This window comes from Hypomesus nipponensis, chromosome 27 (genome assembly GCF_054491055.1).
Source record: "Hypomesus nipponensis isolate SF chromosome 27, ASM5449105v1, whole genome shotgun sequence".
NCBI classification, from domain to species: Eukaryota; Metazoa; Chordata; class Actinopteri; order Osmeriformes; family Osmeridae; genus Hypomesus; species Hypomesus nipponensis.
In genome coordinates, this window is record NC_140387.1 from 4538831 (window position 1) to 4557500 (window position 18670).

The following is an 18670-nucleotide window of genomic DNA, read 5'->3' on the forward strand; positions in this document are numbered from 1 at the left end:
CGACACACAAACAAACCCACGCACGCACACACAACAGTCGGTGTGATTGCGAGCACCCGTGTATGGCTATCACGGTCGTGTGCGGAGTGACCTTTTAAGATAACAGTTGGGGCGTAGCCATGGCGATGTGGAAGCCTTAAGGCCCTGTGGCTGTGGACCCGGACGTGACGTGTGAGGCCGAGCGGGGGGGAGGAGCTCTGGGGGTCTGGGGGAGAGGCGAGCGAGGGGACGGGGGCCTGGAGGAGCCTCACCCTCTGCAGGAGGTGGATCTCCTGCTGCTTGCTGGTGAGGACGGCCAGGGCCTGCGCATGCTCCGCTTCCAACTGCTGCCGCCTCTCCGCAGCCTCTCGCATATGCTGGGGGGAGGAGGGGGGAGGGGGAGGAGGTGGGACGGGGGAGGAGGAGGAGGAGAGGAGGAGGTGGGAGGGGAGGAGGGGAGAGAGGAGGGGAAGAGGTGGGAGGGGGGAGATGGGGGGAGGAGGGGAGAGAGGAGGGGAAGAGGTGGGAGGGGGGAGGAGGGGGGAGGAGGACGAGGGGGGGAGGAGGAGAGGAGGGGAGGAGGGGGGGAATGGGGGAGGGGGGGGCATGTTAATACAGGACTTCTTATGCAGCCACTTGATGGTACTGGAACGTGCCGGACATTGGCGTGACCAGGACAGTGCATTCTCATTTACGCTTGCTCTACCTAGTCCATCTCGCGGATACTTTTCATAACAACATGCCTCCCCCCCGCCCACACACACACACAAAAAAAACCCTCCCCATTCCCGAATTAGCCAAGACCTCATCCCATCCACACACAAGCCACACACTGGCTGTCACCAGTGGGAGATGAAGTTTGGGGCAGGAGAAGTCATCCCACCCCCCCTCCCCCACCCACTCCCCCCCCCTGCCTTAAAAACCATATCAGCAGCTTATAAGCTCTGACATTCATCTGTTCCTCCGTGGGAAAAGAAAAAGCCTCTTTCCCCCAGAGTTGCTGCGAGGTGTCCTGAACGGCTCTGCTTTACATAATCACAGAGGAGTCTTAAACTGGGCCTGGGCCTCGGGAGGCAGAGCGGGGAGGGGAAAAGCTCCAGTGCGCATCATTCTTTTGATGATGAAGACGTTCCTGCAACAGGCATTCACACTCCCTCTGAAAGTTTCAATTGGATGAAGATTCGACCAAGACACCAGTGAGGTATTGTCCTTAGTCACATGGACACTGCATTGAATTATGAGTTAATCCCGACAAGACCATGCGGAAAATAAAAGTTTCACTCCTCTTTCCTTTTTCTCTCTTTTGAATAAATCCTCCTTTCCATCCATAATCGTCTCCTAGTAAGCCCTGGTATGCTTAATCAATAGCAAAAGAGAAAGAGACAATTTTTTCAAAAGACATTTTTCGTTTTGTTCTGTGGAGCAGGTCAATGTCTTGTGATGGGTGCATTTTTCTCTCCGATAGCTACACCTTACAAACAGCCGATCGATAAGAGATGAAACGAGCCAGTCATTTGGAATGAGGGTATATTTCAGACGGCTACGAGACTCCAGTTGATTACTATTGGCAAATAAAAATCTAATAACATAAAAAAAAGAGAGAGCCTGAAATCAGATGACAGAAATGCATGAATTAAATGCCTCGGCCGTTCACTTCCCCTGACTAATATAGAGCGGGCCACAAATGAGATACATCGAGCCGGGACGCAAAGGGCACGCGTCCAACAGCAGTTTCGAAAAGTGACGGACGAGTTTGTTCGCGTCTACTTTTTTCCCAAAGTACTTCGAAAGTCGCCTCGATCATGACGCAAGCCTTCTTCGTGGCATTTGTCGACGGCCGACTGCTCTCCGACTCTCCGTAGGGAATGTTTGTCTCACTCTGCATACACCGGACCGCTCGGACAGAGAGAGGGGACGGAGGGGTTTGGGGTTCTCACCTTTAGAACCTGCTCGAGGTTCTCCAGTTTGCCCTGCAGCTGAGATCTCTCGTGTTGGGCCGAGTCTCTCTCCTGTCTCACTAGGCTGAAGGTGTGTCTGAGCTGCTCATAGTCTGACTTCACCTGCAGATGGAAGGAGAAGGCAAGGAAAGAGAGGAAGAAAAAACAGGGGGGGGGAGGTAGAGAGATGGACACCGAGAACGTGAGTGCGAGAAAGAGTTTTCCACTTTGGTTTTCTCCTCCATCCACATATTTACGTTTACATTTAGTCGTTTAGCAGGCGCTCTTATCCAGAGCGACTTACAGTAAGTACAGGGACATCCTCCCCAAGGCAAGTAGGGTGAAGTGCCTTGCCCAATCGAACTGGCAACCTTCAGATTACCAGCCCGATGCTCTACCCGCTCAGCCACCTGACTCCCCTCCTGTACGGTACATCCACCACATCTAAGACTTAAAGAGGCATCCAGCATTGATAGGGTTTGCTCTAACACCATGACCTAACTTTCCGAACCACTGCGTTTTGTGTGTGTGTGTGGGGGGGCGGCGGCGGGGGCGGAAGGTTGACAGCGAGTTCACACACTGTCGAGAGCAAAAGAAAAAAAACGAATCGACCCAATTCCACGGTCTTGATGGAGGGCGGATGGCGACTCTGCCTGAACAGCACCACCTTGTCACCGCTCGCAGGCCTGTTGAGCCGGCTGTGCAGAGTTGGAGAGGATCTAACGGCACCGTTCCTCAGCCCCCCCCCCCCCCCGTGCCCTACGGACCCTCTCATGGATTAACGTGACAGATATATTCCTGTAGGGTCAGCCCACAGACCCGCATGTAAAGGGCACGTGGGGGAATCGTTTCATTCACGTATTTATATTCATACATTTCCTCTGCACTGTGACAAAACTATTTTAGTTGTAACTTCAAAGGCTGAGCATCAAAGGGGGTGGCGTGATATCATTTGGTTGGATGTGAAATCTCAGCGGAAATCATTTATTCACCCGCCACCCCCCCGCACGCCCTCCCCAGGAAATGCCATCGTTTGACGAGCGAACCAAACGTACTTCAAACCTGTAGCCATCTGTTGACCCCGGGGCTACTTCTGTAGGGTGAGAGGGTGGATATTACAGCGAGAGAGAGGGGGATCAATCCTAACGCGAGCTGATCAGCCCACCTCTCCCATCCACCAGCCACCCTCCGGAACTTCTCTCCTCTCCCCCACACACAAACACACACACACCATCCCCCCCCCCCCCCTTTCCTCTGTCTCAAACAGGAAAGGCCTCTTGCTTTCCCACATCGATCTCACGTCACCCACTGAGAAATCACCCTTCCGACACCGGCTGGGGGACGAGGGGGTGAGACGGGGGGGGGGGGGGGTGTTGACAGAAGAACCCTTCCTGGCGCCGCGCCGTTATTTCCTGAACCTTCCGCGATCTCATTAGCACCCGTTGAGGCCCCCCGGTCCGACGCTAACTCATTCCTCTGATCGCTCCCCCTCCCAGACGCCCTCCTCGGCCAATCGTGTTCGCTCGGGTTGGGGGGGGGGGCGCTTTCCGGGCGCTTTGCCGCTTTGCCCCCGAGATGCCTTTCGTCCAGGCGGAGGCGGCGGGCGGCTGCGCGCGTCTCAGCCGGGGACAGATGGCGTGCCCCCGCGCGGAGGGCGGGGCTCTGGCAGGCGGATCACAGGCGGAGGAGGGGGGAGGGGGGGAGGGCGGGAAGCTGTGTCCCCTGGACGTGTGTCAAAGCTGCCCCCCCCCCCCCCCCCTCGAAAGTGGCACCATTAGTGCGAGCTAGACACCACGGGCCATTGCCATGTCTCTCTGTCTGGGTCTGGGAAGAGCAAGCCAGGCTGGCTGGAGGGGCTAAGACACACACACACGCAGGGCGAAGGGATAAACCGACGGAATTTGGAGTCTGAAATCCGTCCCCACAGACAAACGCCGGTCAGACACACAGCCCCGCCTCCACAGCACGTTCCGCGAGGGGCCAGCTGCAGCGTCTCCCCATGTAGATCTCAGTGTTCCATACGCAATCCCAGTTCCGGAACACACGACCCCCAACAGACCTCGCTCGGCGACGACTAAACAACCCCGCCGGAGACCTGTCGTGACAGACAACCAGCCTGCTGGCTATTGGCCCATCAGAGACTGATCACGGATTGTCGGGTGGAGCCCGTTTGGGAAGACACGCCCCAGAGGGCTGGTCCCTGATGGGGCTAGCACAGGAGGTACCTGAGCAGAGGGAGGGTCAGCAGGGGTCAGTGGGGGGAGGGGGGGGAGCCTCCTACCTGGTCATATTTGGAGGCCTTCAGGCTGTGGCTGAGTAACTCATGGTTCAGGTGGATCTTGTCCTGCAAGGCCTCATGCAGCTTGGTCTTCTGAGGAGAGAGAGAGAGAGAGGGAGAGGGAGAGGGAGAGGGAGAAAGAGAGAAAGAGAGAAAGAGAGAAAGAGAGAAAGAGAGAAGAGCCGGAAAAGAGGAGGGAGGAGGAGGGAATTAGGCTTTCATTTATTCCTTGTCTGCCATCACATTAACATTCATGTTTGATCCATGTATGCAAGTCACCTTTGATAACTCAAGCTGGAAACATGTACCTCGAACAGTTATATAACCCCGGACATTAAAGACTCTGCTCTAGACAATACTTCTGGGTTCTTTGTGTGTCTGTGTGTATGTGTCTGTGTGTATGGACATAAGCTACCTTCTAAGACACAAATTCTCTTTGTAGTCCAGAGGAAAAAAAGCACACCACTGCATTCTGTCATCCTCTATTTACAGTGTGGTAGGAGTCGTAGAGAGGGAGGGAGGGAGGGAGGGAGGGAGGGAGGGAGGGAGGGAGGGAGGGAGGGAGGGAGGGAGGGAGGGAGGGAGGGAGGGAGGGAGGGAGGGAGGGAGGGAGGGAAGGAAGGAAGGAAGGAAGGAAGGAAGGAAGGAAGGGAAGGAAGGAAGGAAGGGAGGGTTTAGACCTAGCACCCTGAGATGTCCTGAGTGGTGAATCAGCAACTTCCTCAGCAGCCATCATACAGACGTATCATACGTGTGGTGCACTGAGTTATGGGAATGGAAATGCTTGGCCACTGAAGGGCCCTTTTCATCTCGGAGTGGAATGAGAGCGACGAGTTCATCTTGTTCAACGCCACCTTACCTGGGTGAGTGTTTCCTTAATGAGCGACTAGAAAAAAACATGCAGAAAAAAGTCACGGCAGTCTCGTCACCAGTTGTCCAATTGAAATAATGCCTTTACTCAGCTACGGTATTGTAAAGCAGCGTTTGGGCCCGACGAGAATCGACCAATCAGCGATCAAACGCGCCGACTGATCAGCAAAACGGTCCCTCCCCGAGCCTCCAGAGGCTCATGCTAAGTCGCCCGTCGACGGGAGGTGTGAAGTGGGTCCTGGTGCTAATGCAATTACGTAACAGGCTTAACTCTTGAACACACACACACACACACACACACACGCTGCTGTGGGTGCCAGCTCAGGGCCCCCGAGGAAGGTTTGTGGCAGCAGGGCTCTTATCATCAAACTGTCTGAACATATGGAGTGACTCAATAAGCAGCCCACGGCGGCACTGTGCGCGGTACTGTACCTCCATGTGTAGGGGTGTGTGTGTGTGGCTAGGTTAGTGTGTGTGTGTGTGGCTGGGTTAGTGTGCGTGTGTGTGTGTGTGTGTGTGGCTGGGTTAGTGTGTATGTGGCTGGGTTAGTGGGTGTGTGTGTGTGGCTGGGTTAGTGTGTGTGTGTGTGTGTGGGGGGGGGTATGTGTGTGTGTGTGGGGGCTGTGTGTGTGTGTGGGGGGGCTGTGTGTGTGTGTGTGTGGGGGGGCTGTGTGTGTGTGTGTGTGTGGGGGGGGTGTGCGTCAGCAGGGGACAGTGGCATCAGGATCACGATGATGAAAGCTGAGATGGGATGCTGATGCACACTGATTGTGTGATACAGTTACCTCACCCCCCCCCCCCCCCCACGCCCCCCGCCCCTAAACTGACTCTGCTGCACCGTGCTAGGATGCACTATACGATACAGCATCGTACTTTCTCACGCTACGCCCGATGTCGTTCATTCGTGAAGCAGACGCATCAAAAGGAACGTGGGGGGTTTGAACCTGCAGCCTCTTGATCCGGAGTCAAATGCAAATCGGTGAGATATACCCGTCCCCTAATGCCGACTATACGACACGTGACGACACTGTTCTGTGCTGCGCTGCACGTCGTTGCCTGGGGAGGCAGCTGTCAGTCCGTGCTCGGTTCAACCTGACACCAGAGAACATTGGGTGCCAGTTCCACTTTGTACCTCAGCCCTGAGAGACCTGGACACTGCCTCTGTCAACGCCACAGTCTGTCAGGGGAGGATGGGGAGGGGACGGGAGGGAGGGGGGAGAGAGAAAGGGCAGAGAGAGAGAGAGAGAGGCAGAGGAGGGAGAGAGAGACGAGGAAGAGAGGGAGGGAAAGGGCAGGGAGGGAAATATGTGAGAAAGGGGATGGGAAGGGAGGGAGACAGGGGAGGCAAACAGACAGGAGGGGGAGAAGGGAGGGAAGAGAGAGGGAGGGAGAGAGGCTGAGGGAGAGAGAGAGGCTGAGGGAGAGAGAGGCTGAGGGAGAGAGAGGCTGAGGGAGACAGAGAGAGGCTGAGGGAGAGAGAGAGATTGAGGGAGAGAGAGAGAGGCTGAGGGAGAGAGAGAGAGGCTGAGGGAGACAGAGAGAGGCTGAGGGAGAGAGAGAGATTGAGGGAGAGAGAGAGAGGCTGAGGGAGACAGAGAGAGGCTGAGGGAGAGAGAGAGATTGAGGGAGAGAGAGAGAGGCTGAGGGAGAGAGAGAGGCTGAGGGAGAGAGAGGCTGAGGGAGAGATAGAGAGGCTGAGGGAGGGAGAGGCTGAGGGAGAGATAGAGAGGCTGAGGGAGGGAGAGGCTGAGGGAGAGAGAGACAGTGGAGGGAGAGAGAGAGAGGCTGAGGGAGAGAGAGACAGTGGAGGGAGAGAGAGAGAGGCTGAGGGAGAGAGAGAGGCTGAGGGAGAGAGAGGCTGAGGGAGAGAGAGAGAGGCTGAGAGAGAGAGAGGCTGAGGGAGAGAGAGAGAGGCTGAAAGAGAGAGAGGCTGAGAGAGAGAGAGACAGTGGAGGGAGAGAGAGAGAGGCTGAGGGAGAGAGAGAGAGGCTGAGGGAGAGAGAGAGAGACAGTGGAGGGAGAGAGAGAGAGAGAGGCTGAGGGAGAGAGAGAGAGGCTGAGGGAGAGAGAGAGAGACAGTGGAGGGAGAGAGAGAGAGAGAGGCTGAGGGAGAGAGAGAGAGGCTGAGGGAGAGAGAGAGAGACAGTGGAGGGAGAGAGAGAGAGAGAGGCTGAGGGAGAGAGAGACAGTGGAGGGAGAGACAAAGCTCCAGAGTAAGAAAGATAAAAAGAGGAGGGGAGGGATGAAACAAGAAAAGAACTCACGACGAAATAAAGAGCACAGCCTTCCTTTGACCTGACCCCATAGTGCCCTGGCATGAGGGACACAGTTAGCTGTGACGTCTGTCTCTCCCCCACCCCCACCCCCACCCCCCGCACACAGACACTCCCCCCCTCCCCCCCCCCCCCCACCGGCCCTTCTCTCTCTCCTCCCCGCTCCTCCTTGCCCTCCTCTCTTGCTGAGTCACTCGTTCACAGTTTTGTACTCAGCCCACCACTTGTGGACTACCACAGTCCTCATCTTCTACCCCAGTCCTCTCTGCCTAATCTTCCTCCAGCCTTCACGTCTGTCCGTGTGCCGGCAGAGCCGAACGGGGACACAGATGGCCGGCTATTATCTCGAAGAAGATACGGCGTTCAACTGAAGACTGTGTTCAGCGGCAAACTCCGAAAAAGCACGAGGGGCCGGCGATGACTAACCACCTCACACCCTGTGGACAATGTGTTGAAGCGCACACGCGTGCCTATTGTACCGATTGAACCGCTCTGAGAAGCGCGTGCGTGTGTGCCTGCCACTGAAATCAATATGGTTCAAGGAGGCCAGGTGTGTGTGTGTGTGTGTGGAGGGGGAAGGGGGGGGGACCTCAACGTTGAGTGTTTAATTCCGATTGACAATGGCGGTTGACTTCCTCTCTCATTGCCCTCCACACACACACACACACACACACACACCACACTGGTGCTGTCATGTACACCGTCCTCCTGAAGACCAGTCATTTAGCCCTCGGTCCTGCATCGGCTCTGGCCAGTCTCCCACTGAACTCTGTGTAGCCACACACACACACACAGTGCAGCACAGTGGCACTCCCTGTGACGTGTATTGCTAAACAACTGCAAAACCCGAGCGATGCGTCAGTCCTCCCCCTTCCAGCCCCGAGGAGCAGCGCGTGACAGGCGCGCGACGGGCCTGCGAGGACTCGTACGCCGAGAGACGGAGCGCGAGCAGACGCAGCCGGGGCCCGCACAGCAACCAGACACGCCTGCGCTCCGCGAACAGAGCCCACCCGCCAATGTCTTTGTGGTCTCCTCCGCCAACCGAGGTCGAAAGCAAAACGGGAGCGATACCTTGAGCTTTCCACTCACTCCCCCCTCGCCCCTCCCCTCCCCCCCCCTTCTCTTTTGCTCCAGTGAGCAGGTGGTTGTTGGACGGCCTTTCGTCCTGCCTTCAGCACACACCCACTGAATGCAGAGCGAGCGCTCGTATGAAGAAATAAACAACCCCCCCCCCCCCGCCCCACCGTACGTGCCAGGGAGTGCGTTTGATCCCTTTGTCGGAGAGATAATCCAGGAAGTGGACGTGGACAGGATATGTTACGGATCCGTGTTGTGACAAGCGACGTCGTTCCTGTCTAATTCTGTCTGGCTGCCGTGACGTTGAGACTGTGACCAGGCATTGTTCAGGGTGGAAAATGACCAACGGGGAGATTCGGAACTGCCCTTCTCCTCCGGTCCGCTTGTGTAACCGGAAGCATCGCGTCAGTGCCTCGCTTTGTTCCGAATGGTCCTGGAACGTTCTGGATGTGACGAGCGTCTGTCCTCAAGCCAAACGCAGAGAAAAAATAATCTGACCAGGTTCAAACCCGTCGGATGCCGTCGAATTTCCGTTTCTTCCGAGGTTGCCGACGTCTCACGACAGTGGGGGAGAGCGTTCTGTCGGCCCGACTGTGCGTCTGCATTGACACAAGGCCTTCCTGTCTCCCCGGAGGTCACTCGTCTTAATGAGACGTCATGTAGGAGCCACTCTGTCCTCTTGCAGCGCGTGGGAAACGCTCGACGCAGCCCCTCTGGAGCTTTGGATGGGTCTGTCGACAGCTGACAGGCAGTTACACCGCGACAGAGGGTGTACCGCACCCCCCCCCCCCCCCCCCCCCCGCGGGCAGAGTACACCGCGGAGAACCTGGAACGTTCCTCAAACGACGCGCCGCACAGCGGGAACACGGGCCAGCCTCGATGTTAGGTGCGTGTCGTCGGGGCGCGTCTGGGATTTGAAGGCCTTCAGGGGACAGGCTTCACTTTGTGTCCACGTCGTCACAGAGGAGCAGTCGCGATGAGGACGTGCAGGGTGAGACAAATGGGATGTGACAGCAGGAGCCATAGGAGCAGATGTCCCCTCAACACCATCCGAGAGACAGGGCGGACTCGGATTTTTTGGAATGATTTTTACATTGTAGGCCACACGGTCAATACTTGTACAGCACAAGTAGTCACTTCCAGGGTTTCCCGCGGCACCTCTCAGTTAAGGCGGCCGCCTAAGCAACACACGGCCACCGCCTTATCTACGTCGTCAAAACAAAATATCCGCCGTTGTCCTGTTTTCTCCCTTCCATTCCAAACCGTGACCAACGCCAGTCTCCCTTCTCTGCAGAACACATCAGTCTATCGCACAAACTAGCCCCCCCGGTCAGCAAACCCCACCCTGCCACTTTGACTAACACATTTTCGGCTGGAAAACCCTGCCCTCTATACAACATATCATATGTATTTGTTGATTTTTATTTTATTTTTTTACATCCTTTCTGATGTACATTTGACAGGGACGGCCGTGACTCCCACATTCACCGTCGGGTGAAACACATCTCACTCTAATCCAGTCCAATCGAATCTAATGTCATCTCATGTCATGCAATGTCATCTAATCTTGCCAAACCAGGACCCAGGACAGCTCCTCCGCAAGTGCTTCCTGGGTCCCAGCTGGGGTGAGTGAGCTGAGCCCAGGCAGAATCACAGGCCGGGCCCCCATGCTTCCCTGCCATATGGGTCTGAACAAAGCTAACATCGGCTAATGCTCTTTAACACTGTTCCCCCCTCACCTCCCTCTGTTGTGTCTCTCTACAGGTGTCTCATTCATAAAACACGAGCGGGGGAGGCTAATCTTCTGTTTTTCGGCGAGCACGTGTGTCAATGCGCGTGTGTGCGTGTGCGTGTGTGTGTGAGAGAGATAGAGAGTGAAAGAGAGAGAGTGGGTCTATGTTGTTGTGTGTGAGTGTGTATGTCTGTGTGTGTGAGAGAGAGAGAGAGAGAGAGAGAGAGAGAGAGAGAGAGAGAGAGAGAGAGAGAGAGAGAGAAGAGAGAGAGAGGGTCTATGTCTTTGAGTGTACGTGTGTGTGTGTGTGTCTTTGAGTAGCCCTGTGGGGCACTTCTAAAACAGAGCCGGGTTAAAAGGACGACTGTGCTGCCAGACCACAACTGGCAGAGCGCGGAGCACAGGACAACATGCAATGTGAGCAGCGAGCCCTCAGTGGGGGGTGTGTGCGCGTGTGCGCCGGCGTTGAAAAAGGAGCATTTCCGGTACGAGTCCTGCTCACGCTGTTACCACTGGTCTCCACCCTACACATGGGACGCTAGCTCGGGTGCGTCCTGATGACGCTAGCTGGAGTGCGTCCTGATGACGCTAGCTCGGGTGCGTCCTTGTTCTGTTCTGCCAGCCAGAGGGAAGAGCGGTGGTTTGAGGGGGTAAGGAGATATCCCCGTCTTATTCATTTTTTATGAGGCTGAGCAGAGATCTGGGGCGGGGAGGGGGGAGACTCGAAGAACAACGTGCCCACAGACTGGTTGGGTGACAGGTCGGGTCCCAATGCTTTAGAGCCTTATGGAGTCCAGCGCTTCAGTTCTCTACATTCATATTTACCACTGATATATATTCCTCTAATGTCTGAACAACACCATCAAGCACAAGCAAAGAATGTTAAGAATCGGTGTATGGTTGTGTGCGTATCTTTTTCTGAGCAACAGCGAGGGAGAGGCAGAGAGAGACAGCGAGACAAAGACAGAGAGAGAGAGAGAGAGAGAGAGACAGAGAGAGAGACAGAGAGAGAGAGAGACAGAGAGAGAGAGAGAGAGAGAGAGACAGAGAGAGAGAGAGAGAGAGAGAGAGAGAGAGAGAGAGAGAGAGAGAGAGAGAGAGAGAGAGAGAGAGAGAGAGAGAGATGGAGAGAGAGAGAGCTTCATTGCTTGCGTGAACAAAGCAGTATAGGATTCGGGCAGGATTGCAGCAGAGAGACAGAGCAGAGGGCAGACAGAGCAGAGGGCAGACAGAGCAGAGGGCAGACAGAGCAGAAGGCACAGAGTCTCAGTTGTGCTCCACAGTCAGAAAGGACAAACTCCTCTTGGGTATGACACTCCTCCTCTCTTCATTTCTGTAACCCCTGTGTGTCTGCCTGGGCGCCGGGCCACGCGCACAGCACGGCCCCTCAGGAGAACACACGCACCTCGGGGGAGAGGAGCCCTGTCGGATGTTCCATCCTGGTGGAGCGGGGGGGGGGGGGGGGGCACGGGAAAAGCAACTCAAAAATACATAATAAGAACCGGGGATACATACGATGACATCATACACTCGACATCACCGGAACCTATTGTGCTTATTAGTCACGGAGATATTACGGTTGGAAGAAGGAGGGAAAAACCCCACAAGTGGATCACTGAGCATTGAGATGCCTGACTTTCCCCGTGGCCAGGACTCAAGAGCCCCACTCCAGCTGAGCTCCAACCAGACCCCCCCGATCTCTAGCAACAAAACATACCGCACGAGTGCTAAATAATTCAAGTCTGACCCCATTGCACAGTCGCGGAAATGTGTATGCTCGAAATAACGCCGAGCCCACCCCCCCTCCGCCTGTATCTACGATGTTGCGCGGACAACGGTTACCGTGGCGACGCGGAGCGTACGGGAGTGAGGTGCGATGGCTGGCAGGGTCGGAGTCTCTGGTGGTCGGGTCTCGGTGACAGGGGAGGACAGGGGATGGGACACGGGTAAAGGTGGCTGTCATGTCGGCTGTGTTTGGACAGGGCCCAACCGGTGTCCCAAGTGCGTGCGTGTGTGTGTGTGTGTGTGTGAGTGTGTGTCTACATTGCTTCCCTTCCTGTGGAACCCTGCTGTGACTGTCCCCCCCCCCCCGATTAATGATTCAAACGCTGCCAAGCACAGCGCTGGGGCTCTGGGAATTGACATAGAGAGAGGGAGAGAGAGAGGGGGAGAGAGAGAGGGGGAGAGAGAGGGGAGAGAGAGAGAGAGGGAGAGAGAGAGAGAGAGAGAGAGAGAGAGAGAGAGAGAGAGAGAGAGAGAGAGAGAGAGAGAGAGAGAGAGAGAGAGAGAGAGAAGGGGAGAGAGAGAGAGAAGGGGAGAGAGAGAGAGAGAGAGAGAGAGGGGGGGTAGAGAAAGGGAAAAAAGGAGGAGGGAAATTGAACTGAAAGAAGGAGAGTGTGGGTTAAAAGGGAGATGGAGTTGTAAAGATACAAGGGAAGTGTTTTTATAGGGATGATGATGATGGTGGAGGGGGGGGGGGGTTGTTGTTAGAGACAGCTGGGTGCCACCTCAGTGGTGTGGAGGTAAGAGGGCCCTCCGTCCCAGTCGAAAGCTCTGCCAAGCTTCGCCCTTGTGTCGAGCCGGCTGGTAGACTGCTGAGTAGACGGTTTCAAAGTGCGTTCACTAACCCCGCGTTCAGCGGGTGTTGGGTACAGCGTTTCTTCCAAAACGTTGGGCGGGGAGAAGAAAATGAGAAACAGCGTAATCCCCCCCCCCCCCGCTCGTCAGCGCCAAAGGTAGCGGCTAACAGCGCTAAGGTGTATGCTGTGCTTGCGAGCAGTCAATGAGGCGCGTAGCACAATACAATAGGGGGAGGGGGCGGGTGGGGGAGTTGCTATAGAAACCTTTCCTCCCAGGTAGAAGCGTTGCAGAGCAAAGCGCCATACGGAATAGTCGTCTGCAGTCCGTCGAGGTGCTGTTTAGAATTATGTTAGCTAAAAAATGCTCTCTGGCCATGTCTAATCGTAACCCGACAGCGTAAGCAGTAGCTCTAATTCACCTCTTGTTCAAACCGGAGGGCAACGAGTGAGTCAGTAAATGACACCAGCGAGTCGGACTCTCTTGCAAACGGGGATGCAAAAACACAAACGCAACGCCTTCGGCCCCGTAAACTACACAGTGTCACACTACAGTCACGGGGACGGTCTCGGTGCATTGTCCAGGGGTAAAGAGACATGTATGTTGAAAATAGCTTAAACTCTTTGAAACGCACAACCTAACAGTAATTCCAACCTCTGGTTTAGATGGATGCTTGCCGGCCGAAAAAGGTGTATTGAAAAAAGTGTCCGAGGCATTTCAGACAAGTCACTCAACCATACTCATTTGTGTTTCAAACAAGCAGGATGTCACCCTGTGTACCAGGTACCACCTTCCATTTGTTTTGATTTATGATCCAGCTCTACTTTAGACGGTTGATTTGGATTGCATAAACCACACATGGTCAACTGGGAGCAAAGTTGGGGGAGTCAGGTGGCTAAGCGGTTAGGTAATCGGGCTAGTAATCAGACGGTTGCCGGATCGATTCCCGGCTGTGTCAAATGACGTTGTGTCCTTGGGCAAGGCACTTCACTCTACTTGCCTCGGGGGGAATGTCCCTGTACTTACTGTAAGTCGCTCTGGATAAGAGCGTCTGCTAAATGACTAGATGTAAGGTTAGTTTCGGTTAGATATCATCTACACCTCCTCACGGTCCACCAGTGTAGATGTGCGTGTGTGTACACGCGCGACATCACGTGGGTGAACACCCCACTGAGCCGGCGCATCACTTCCGCAGAAACGCCAAGTTTATTCAAATTCATGTATTTTTCGCTGTCAAGACTATTCCACAGCTAATCTCCAGAGAAGAGCGATAAAATCAGACTGGGTTTGAAAATAGAGAAACTCTGGTGTTTTTCCCTTCTCCCTCCCCTCACGCTCAGCCCCTGGCACCGGCACAGCTCAGCTGGCGTGGGCTGCCAGTCTCCGGAGGGAGGAGGAGGAGGACCAGGAGGAAGAGGAGGAGTGGGGAAAAGGAGTGCGTTTTGAAGGGTGAGGAGATGCATGATTACAGGAGCTCATCCACAAAGTCCCCAAATAAGCCAGAGGAGGAGAGAGAGAGAGAGAGAGAGAGAGACAGAGAGAGAGAGATTATATGTCAGTGAGAGACAGAGAAGAGAGGAGGGGAGAGAGGAGATGGGAAGAGAGGGAGACGGAGGGAGAGACATAGAGAGATGGTGAGTAAAGTGAGTGAGAGAGAGATAAGACCCAGAAAAAGAAGGGGAAGAAGCCTGTCAAAGCCCTGCAGAGTGGGAGGTTCCCCTCCCTCCCTCTCCTCTCCCTCCCTCCCTCTCCTCTCCCTCCCTCCCTCCCTCCCTCCCTCCCTCCCTCCCTCCCTCCCTCCCTCCCTCCCTCCCTCCCTCCCTCCCTCCCTCCCTCCCTCCCTCCCTCCCTCCCTCCCTCTCCTCTCCCCTCCCCTCCCTCCCTCCCTCCCTCCCTCCCTCCCTCCCTCCCTCCCTCTCTCCCTCCCTCCCTCCCTCCCTCCATCCCTCCCTCCCTCCCTCCCTCCCTCCCTCCCTCTCCCCTCCCTCCCTCCCTCCCTCCCTCCCTCCCTCCCTCCCTCCCTCCCTCCCTCCCTCCCTCCCTCCCTCCCTCCCTCCCTCCCTCCCTCTCCCCTCCCTCCCTCCCTCCCTCCCTCCTTCCCTCCCTCTCCTCTCACTCCCGCTCTCCTTCACACACCCACGCAGAGGCGTATCAGCATATGCACCACGTACACTCAGAGCTGCAGTCACACGCACACACACACACACTCATACATACACTCCCTCCACCAAATCGTGACTCGGGGAAATGTGTGCTGAGTGACTGGTTGGTCAACAGTAATCCAACGCCCCGGAAGACTGCTAGGACACATACTCACACACAAATGCCCCCCCCCCCTCTACACACACAAACACACATGCAACTGGAGAGACAGGCCTCTGGAGAATTGATCACTACCGGGCAGTGACAGTCAACCGGGTTCCTGTTATCACCATGGCAACCCTCAGCAGACTCACGGATGGGTTCATATTACAACCGACACCCGCATTTGGAAAACTCTCACACACACAAACACACACATGCGCACGCCATCAAAAGCCATCAGAAACAGGTGGTCTTGTGTCAATACTGTATCAATGCTGTGTCCTCACTGTGCTCTCGAGACACAGTGTACTATTCCCATCCTCCAATCCCTCCGCTCTGCTTCTTCTCCCACCCTCCGTTCTAACTTAACTGCCTCCCTCCGCCCTGCCTCCTCTGCCTCCCTCCACTGCCTCCCCTGCACCGGAACATTGCTAGGACGGCACACAAATGCAACAGCCTCCTCTCCCTCCGCTCTGCCTCCTTCTGCCTCCGTCGCTCTCCGCCTCTTCTCCACTCCCCCGCGCTCCATTCGGCGTCTCCGAGAGCGGCGGCGGGCAGAGCCCTCGGCAGGAGGAGACGGCTTGCTCGCGCCGACCGGGGCTACGCCGGGGGAAAAACCCAACAGACGACACACGCTGCTAACCGTGCAAACACACACCCACGCACAGAGAGAGCCCTCACGCACAGGAGACACCCAGGAGACAGAGGGGTGGAGAGACAGAGAGAGAGAGAGAGAGAGAGAGAGAGAGAGAGAGAGAGAGAGAGAGAGAGAGAGAGAGAGAGAGAGAGAGAGAGAGAGAGAGAGAGAGAGAAAGGGAGGCGGCGTGAAAAGTCTGAGAGCTAATAGGGAGGGAGGGAGAGAGGGAGAGAGGGAGAGAGGGAGAGAGGGAGAGAGGGAGAGAGGGAGGGAGGGATGCTGCAGCGGTTGGTGGAGGCAGAGCAGTGATAGAGGAGCAGTATTTACCGTGCGCGGGGGTAAGCTGTCGTGGTGCCGTCGCTCGGCGACCGAGAGAGATGCTAGTCGTCCTCGCCTCGCTTCTGCCTTATTTCTGGGTGGGTGAATGTCAGCCAGCCGGCTCTGCACTGGTTTCCTTACCTCCTGGGCCTCCGTTTGTATCGCGCTCTCTCCCTCTCTCTCTCTTTCTCCGCCCCCTGACACTCTCCCTCACTCGCTCTCCCTTTATCCCCTATTTCTCTCGCTCTCTTGATCCTCCAGCCCCCCCCCCCAACACTCTCTCCTTCCTTCCCTCGCTCCACTCCGCGCCCTCCCCCCACCCACCCACCAACCCCCCTCCCTCCTTCCCTCTCTCTATCTCTCGCTCTCTCGTTGTGCAGCGAGCTGCAGAATCCACACTGCTAAATTCATCTCCCAGCACTTCCAGCAGCAGCAGCAGCGACAGTCTTCCACGGGGCTGGGTTACAGCAGGACGCTGTCATACCCTGGGTTGGGTTTAGCAGGGATACCAGGCCTGGGACTATACCTGCCTGCCCGCCCGAAGGAATGCTAACGAAAGGACCGCGGCGGGCTAACTGAGGAGACGAGGCTGAGTCGACCAAACCCCTCCCTCCCCTCGCTCCCCCTCCTCTGGTCTCCTCCGCGCAGCTTCGTGAGGCTAGCAGGCTCGGCAGGACGGAAGGGTGGGGCTCGTTCAAACTCGGAGAGCCTGATTGATTGACGCGTGCACTCCATGCTGGCGCGCTGTTGCGCCGATGGCTAAACCCGCCGGCGGTGCGTGGTGTCTGCTCGCCGTGATGCAGCAGTGCACTGAGCCCGTGTGTGGCTATGGAGCATCTGCGTGCGTGCGTGTGTGTGTGTGAACGTGGGAGGCGGGTGACCAAAGGTGAAGGAGCGGGCCATAAATCCCCCGTATGCACATGCACTACACATCCAGTCATGACGTTAAGACAACAGGCCTGGCGATAGGACGTCAGGGGACGTGAGGGGACATGTGCTGAGGGGGTGTAGACTCAGGTGTGGGTTCCTCCAGTCGCTGTCTGCTTTTGGACTGTGTTGCCGAGTCGCTGTTTCGCCACGCTTCCAGATGGCTCAATCTGTAATCCTTGCACATCCTTTTTTTAGACACGCACGCATCACTGAGGACGCTGGAAGGATCACACCTCCACACCCACAATCACACACGCGCATAGTGCAAACTTGTACATACATAGCAGTAGGCACAAAGGCATCATTTGGGCTTAATCACTGTTTGTGTATATGTGTTCCCAGTGCTGTAAGGACCCAAAATGACTTAATCCGATAAGTAGGATTGTAAATAATCCAGACAGGCCCTACATTCCAGTGGTTTGATATTTTTAGCACGTTATGACTCAGTGATGTCAGAGATGACTCCACGCTTTGGTTACAGCTTAGGTATCCAAAGGGGCCAGGACATAAGAGGAATCAAGACAGAAAAACTGGAAAGGTTCGAGTCTGCTCATTCAGTACAGATGTCTTTTCATTCCGACTCTCTCTCTCTCTCGCGCGCGCGCGCACGCACGCTCTCTCGTTCTCTCATGAGTCATTCTAGTCAAAAACATCTGAGAGACAGGAAAAAAATCAGTTGCCAAGGAAACAGAACCATCAAGTACTTCCTGGGTTGTGCTGATGCGTGGTCCTGTTCTACAGTTGAAGCTTTGGTCGCCAAATATTTCAAATTCAGACGGGCTCTAGCTTCAGCTAGCCGTGGCCTCGCTGGCCACTGTAAATGTCATCATCACAGCACTGTTCCTGAGATGGTGGTCTAGACACCCGAGCGATTGCCTTGGCTAAGAGAAAAAAACGGACGTTATCTCCATGTTTTCCTTAAGGGAATCAGATGGCTGAGCGGTGAGGGGGTCGGTGAGGGGGTCGGCCTCGGGGGGGATGTCCCTGTACTTACTGTAAGTCGCTCTGGATAAGAGCGTCTGCTAAATGACTCAATGTAAATGTTCACTGCTGAACACAGCTTCACGTAAACTAGACAATTTGGCAACGAAACATATACGAGGAAAACAATACAAGAATCAGATGATCGAATCACATCACACATTGGGTTGCTCCACTAACAATCTTGGCGTTGCCTTTCTACGGGCCGACACAGCACGGCTTCTTTCGAAATACGCATCTGCCGTTGAAGCTTCTGGCATCACGTTTGTGGTGTAATCGAGGGGTTGGCCGTCCGTCCGTCATAAACTCCCGGGCAGAGCCTCTTTAGTGCGGCCCTGGCCCATCCATCGTGTGTCTGGACTGAGCTCTCATGTCTGGGATGTGATTATGGGTGGGTCTCAGATGAACGCAGACATTAACCATGCTCTCCGCTGAACCCGGTGCCCTGTCTCGGGGGGGGGGGGGGGGGGGGCGTGTGTGTGTCTGTGTAGGGTGTGTGGAGGCTGGAGAAGGTGTAGGTACATTTCACCCGGATTCCAGGGTAAAGCGTACGACAGTGTATGCATTGGAGGGAGATGGGAGGGGGAGGGGGGGGGGGGTGATTGACTCACTACATCTTATGGAACTTTACCTGCCCAGCTCCCTATTGGGTGGAAGTGAAAATGGGGCTGCTTTTAGTGTTCTTCTCTAGGGCAGGCAGCGGTGGTGGGAAGGAGATAATGGAGTTATGGTGGCAGGCTGAGCCAGCCAAAGAACACTGTCTGGGTCCAATTCAAT

General features: G+C 55.6%; 1 protein-coding gene across 1 annotated transcript in view; it reads right to left on the minus strand.

Moving 5' to 3' along the window:
• rimbp2a (RIMS binding protein 2a) overlaps positions 1–18670 on the minus strand; it is a 46332-nt gene that overhangs the window by 18457 nt on the left and 9205 nt on the right. The window contains exons 4-6 of the mRNA XM_084693724.1: positions 4198–4287; positions 1917–2039; positions 252–356 (exon numbers count right to left, since the gene is read on the minus strand). Of these exons, the coding sequence (XP_084549850.1) occupies positions 252–356; positions 1917–2039; positions 4198–4287 (318 nt within the window). The remainder of the gene's footprint in view (positions 1–251; positions 357–1916; positions 2040–4197; positions 4288–18670) is intronic.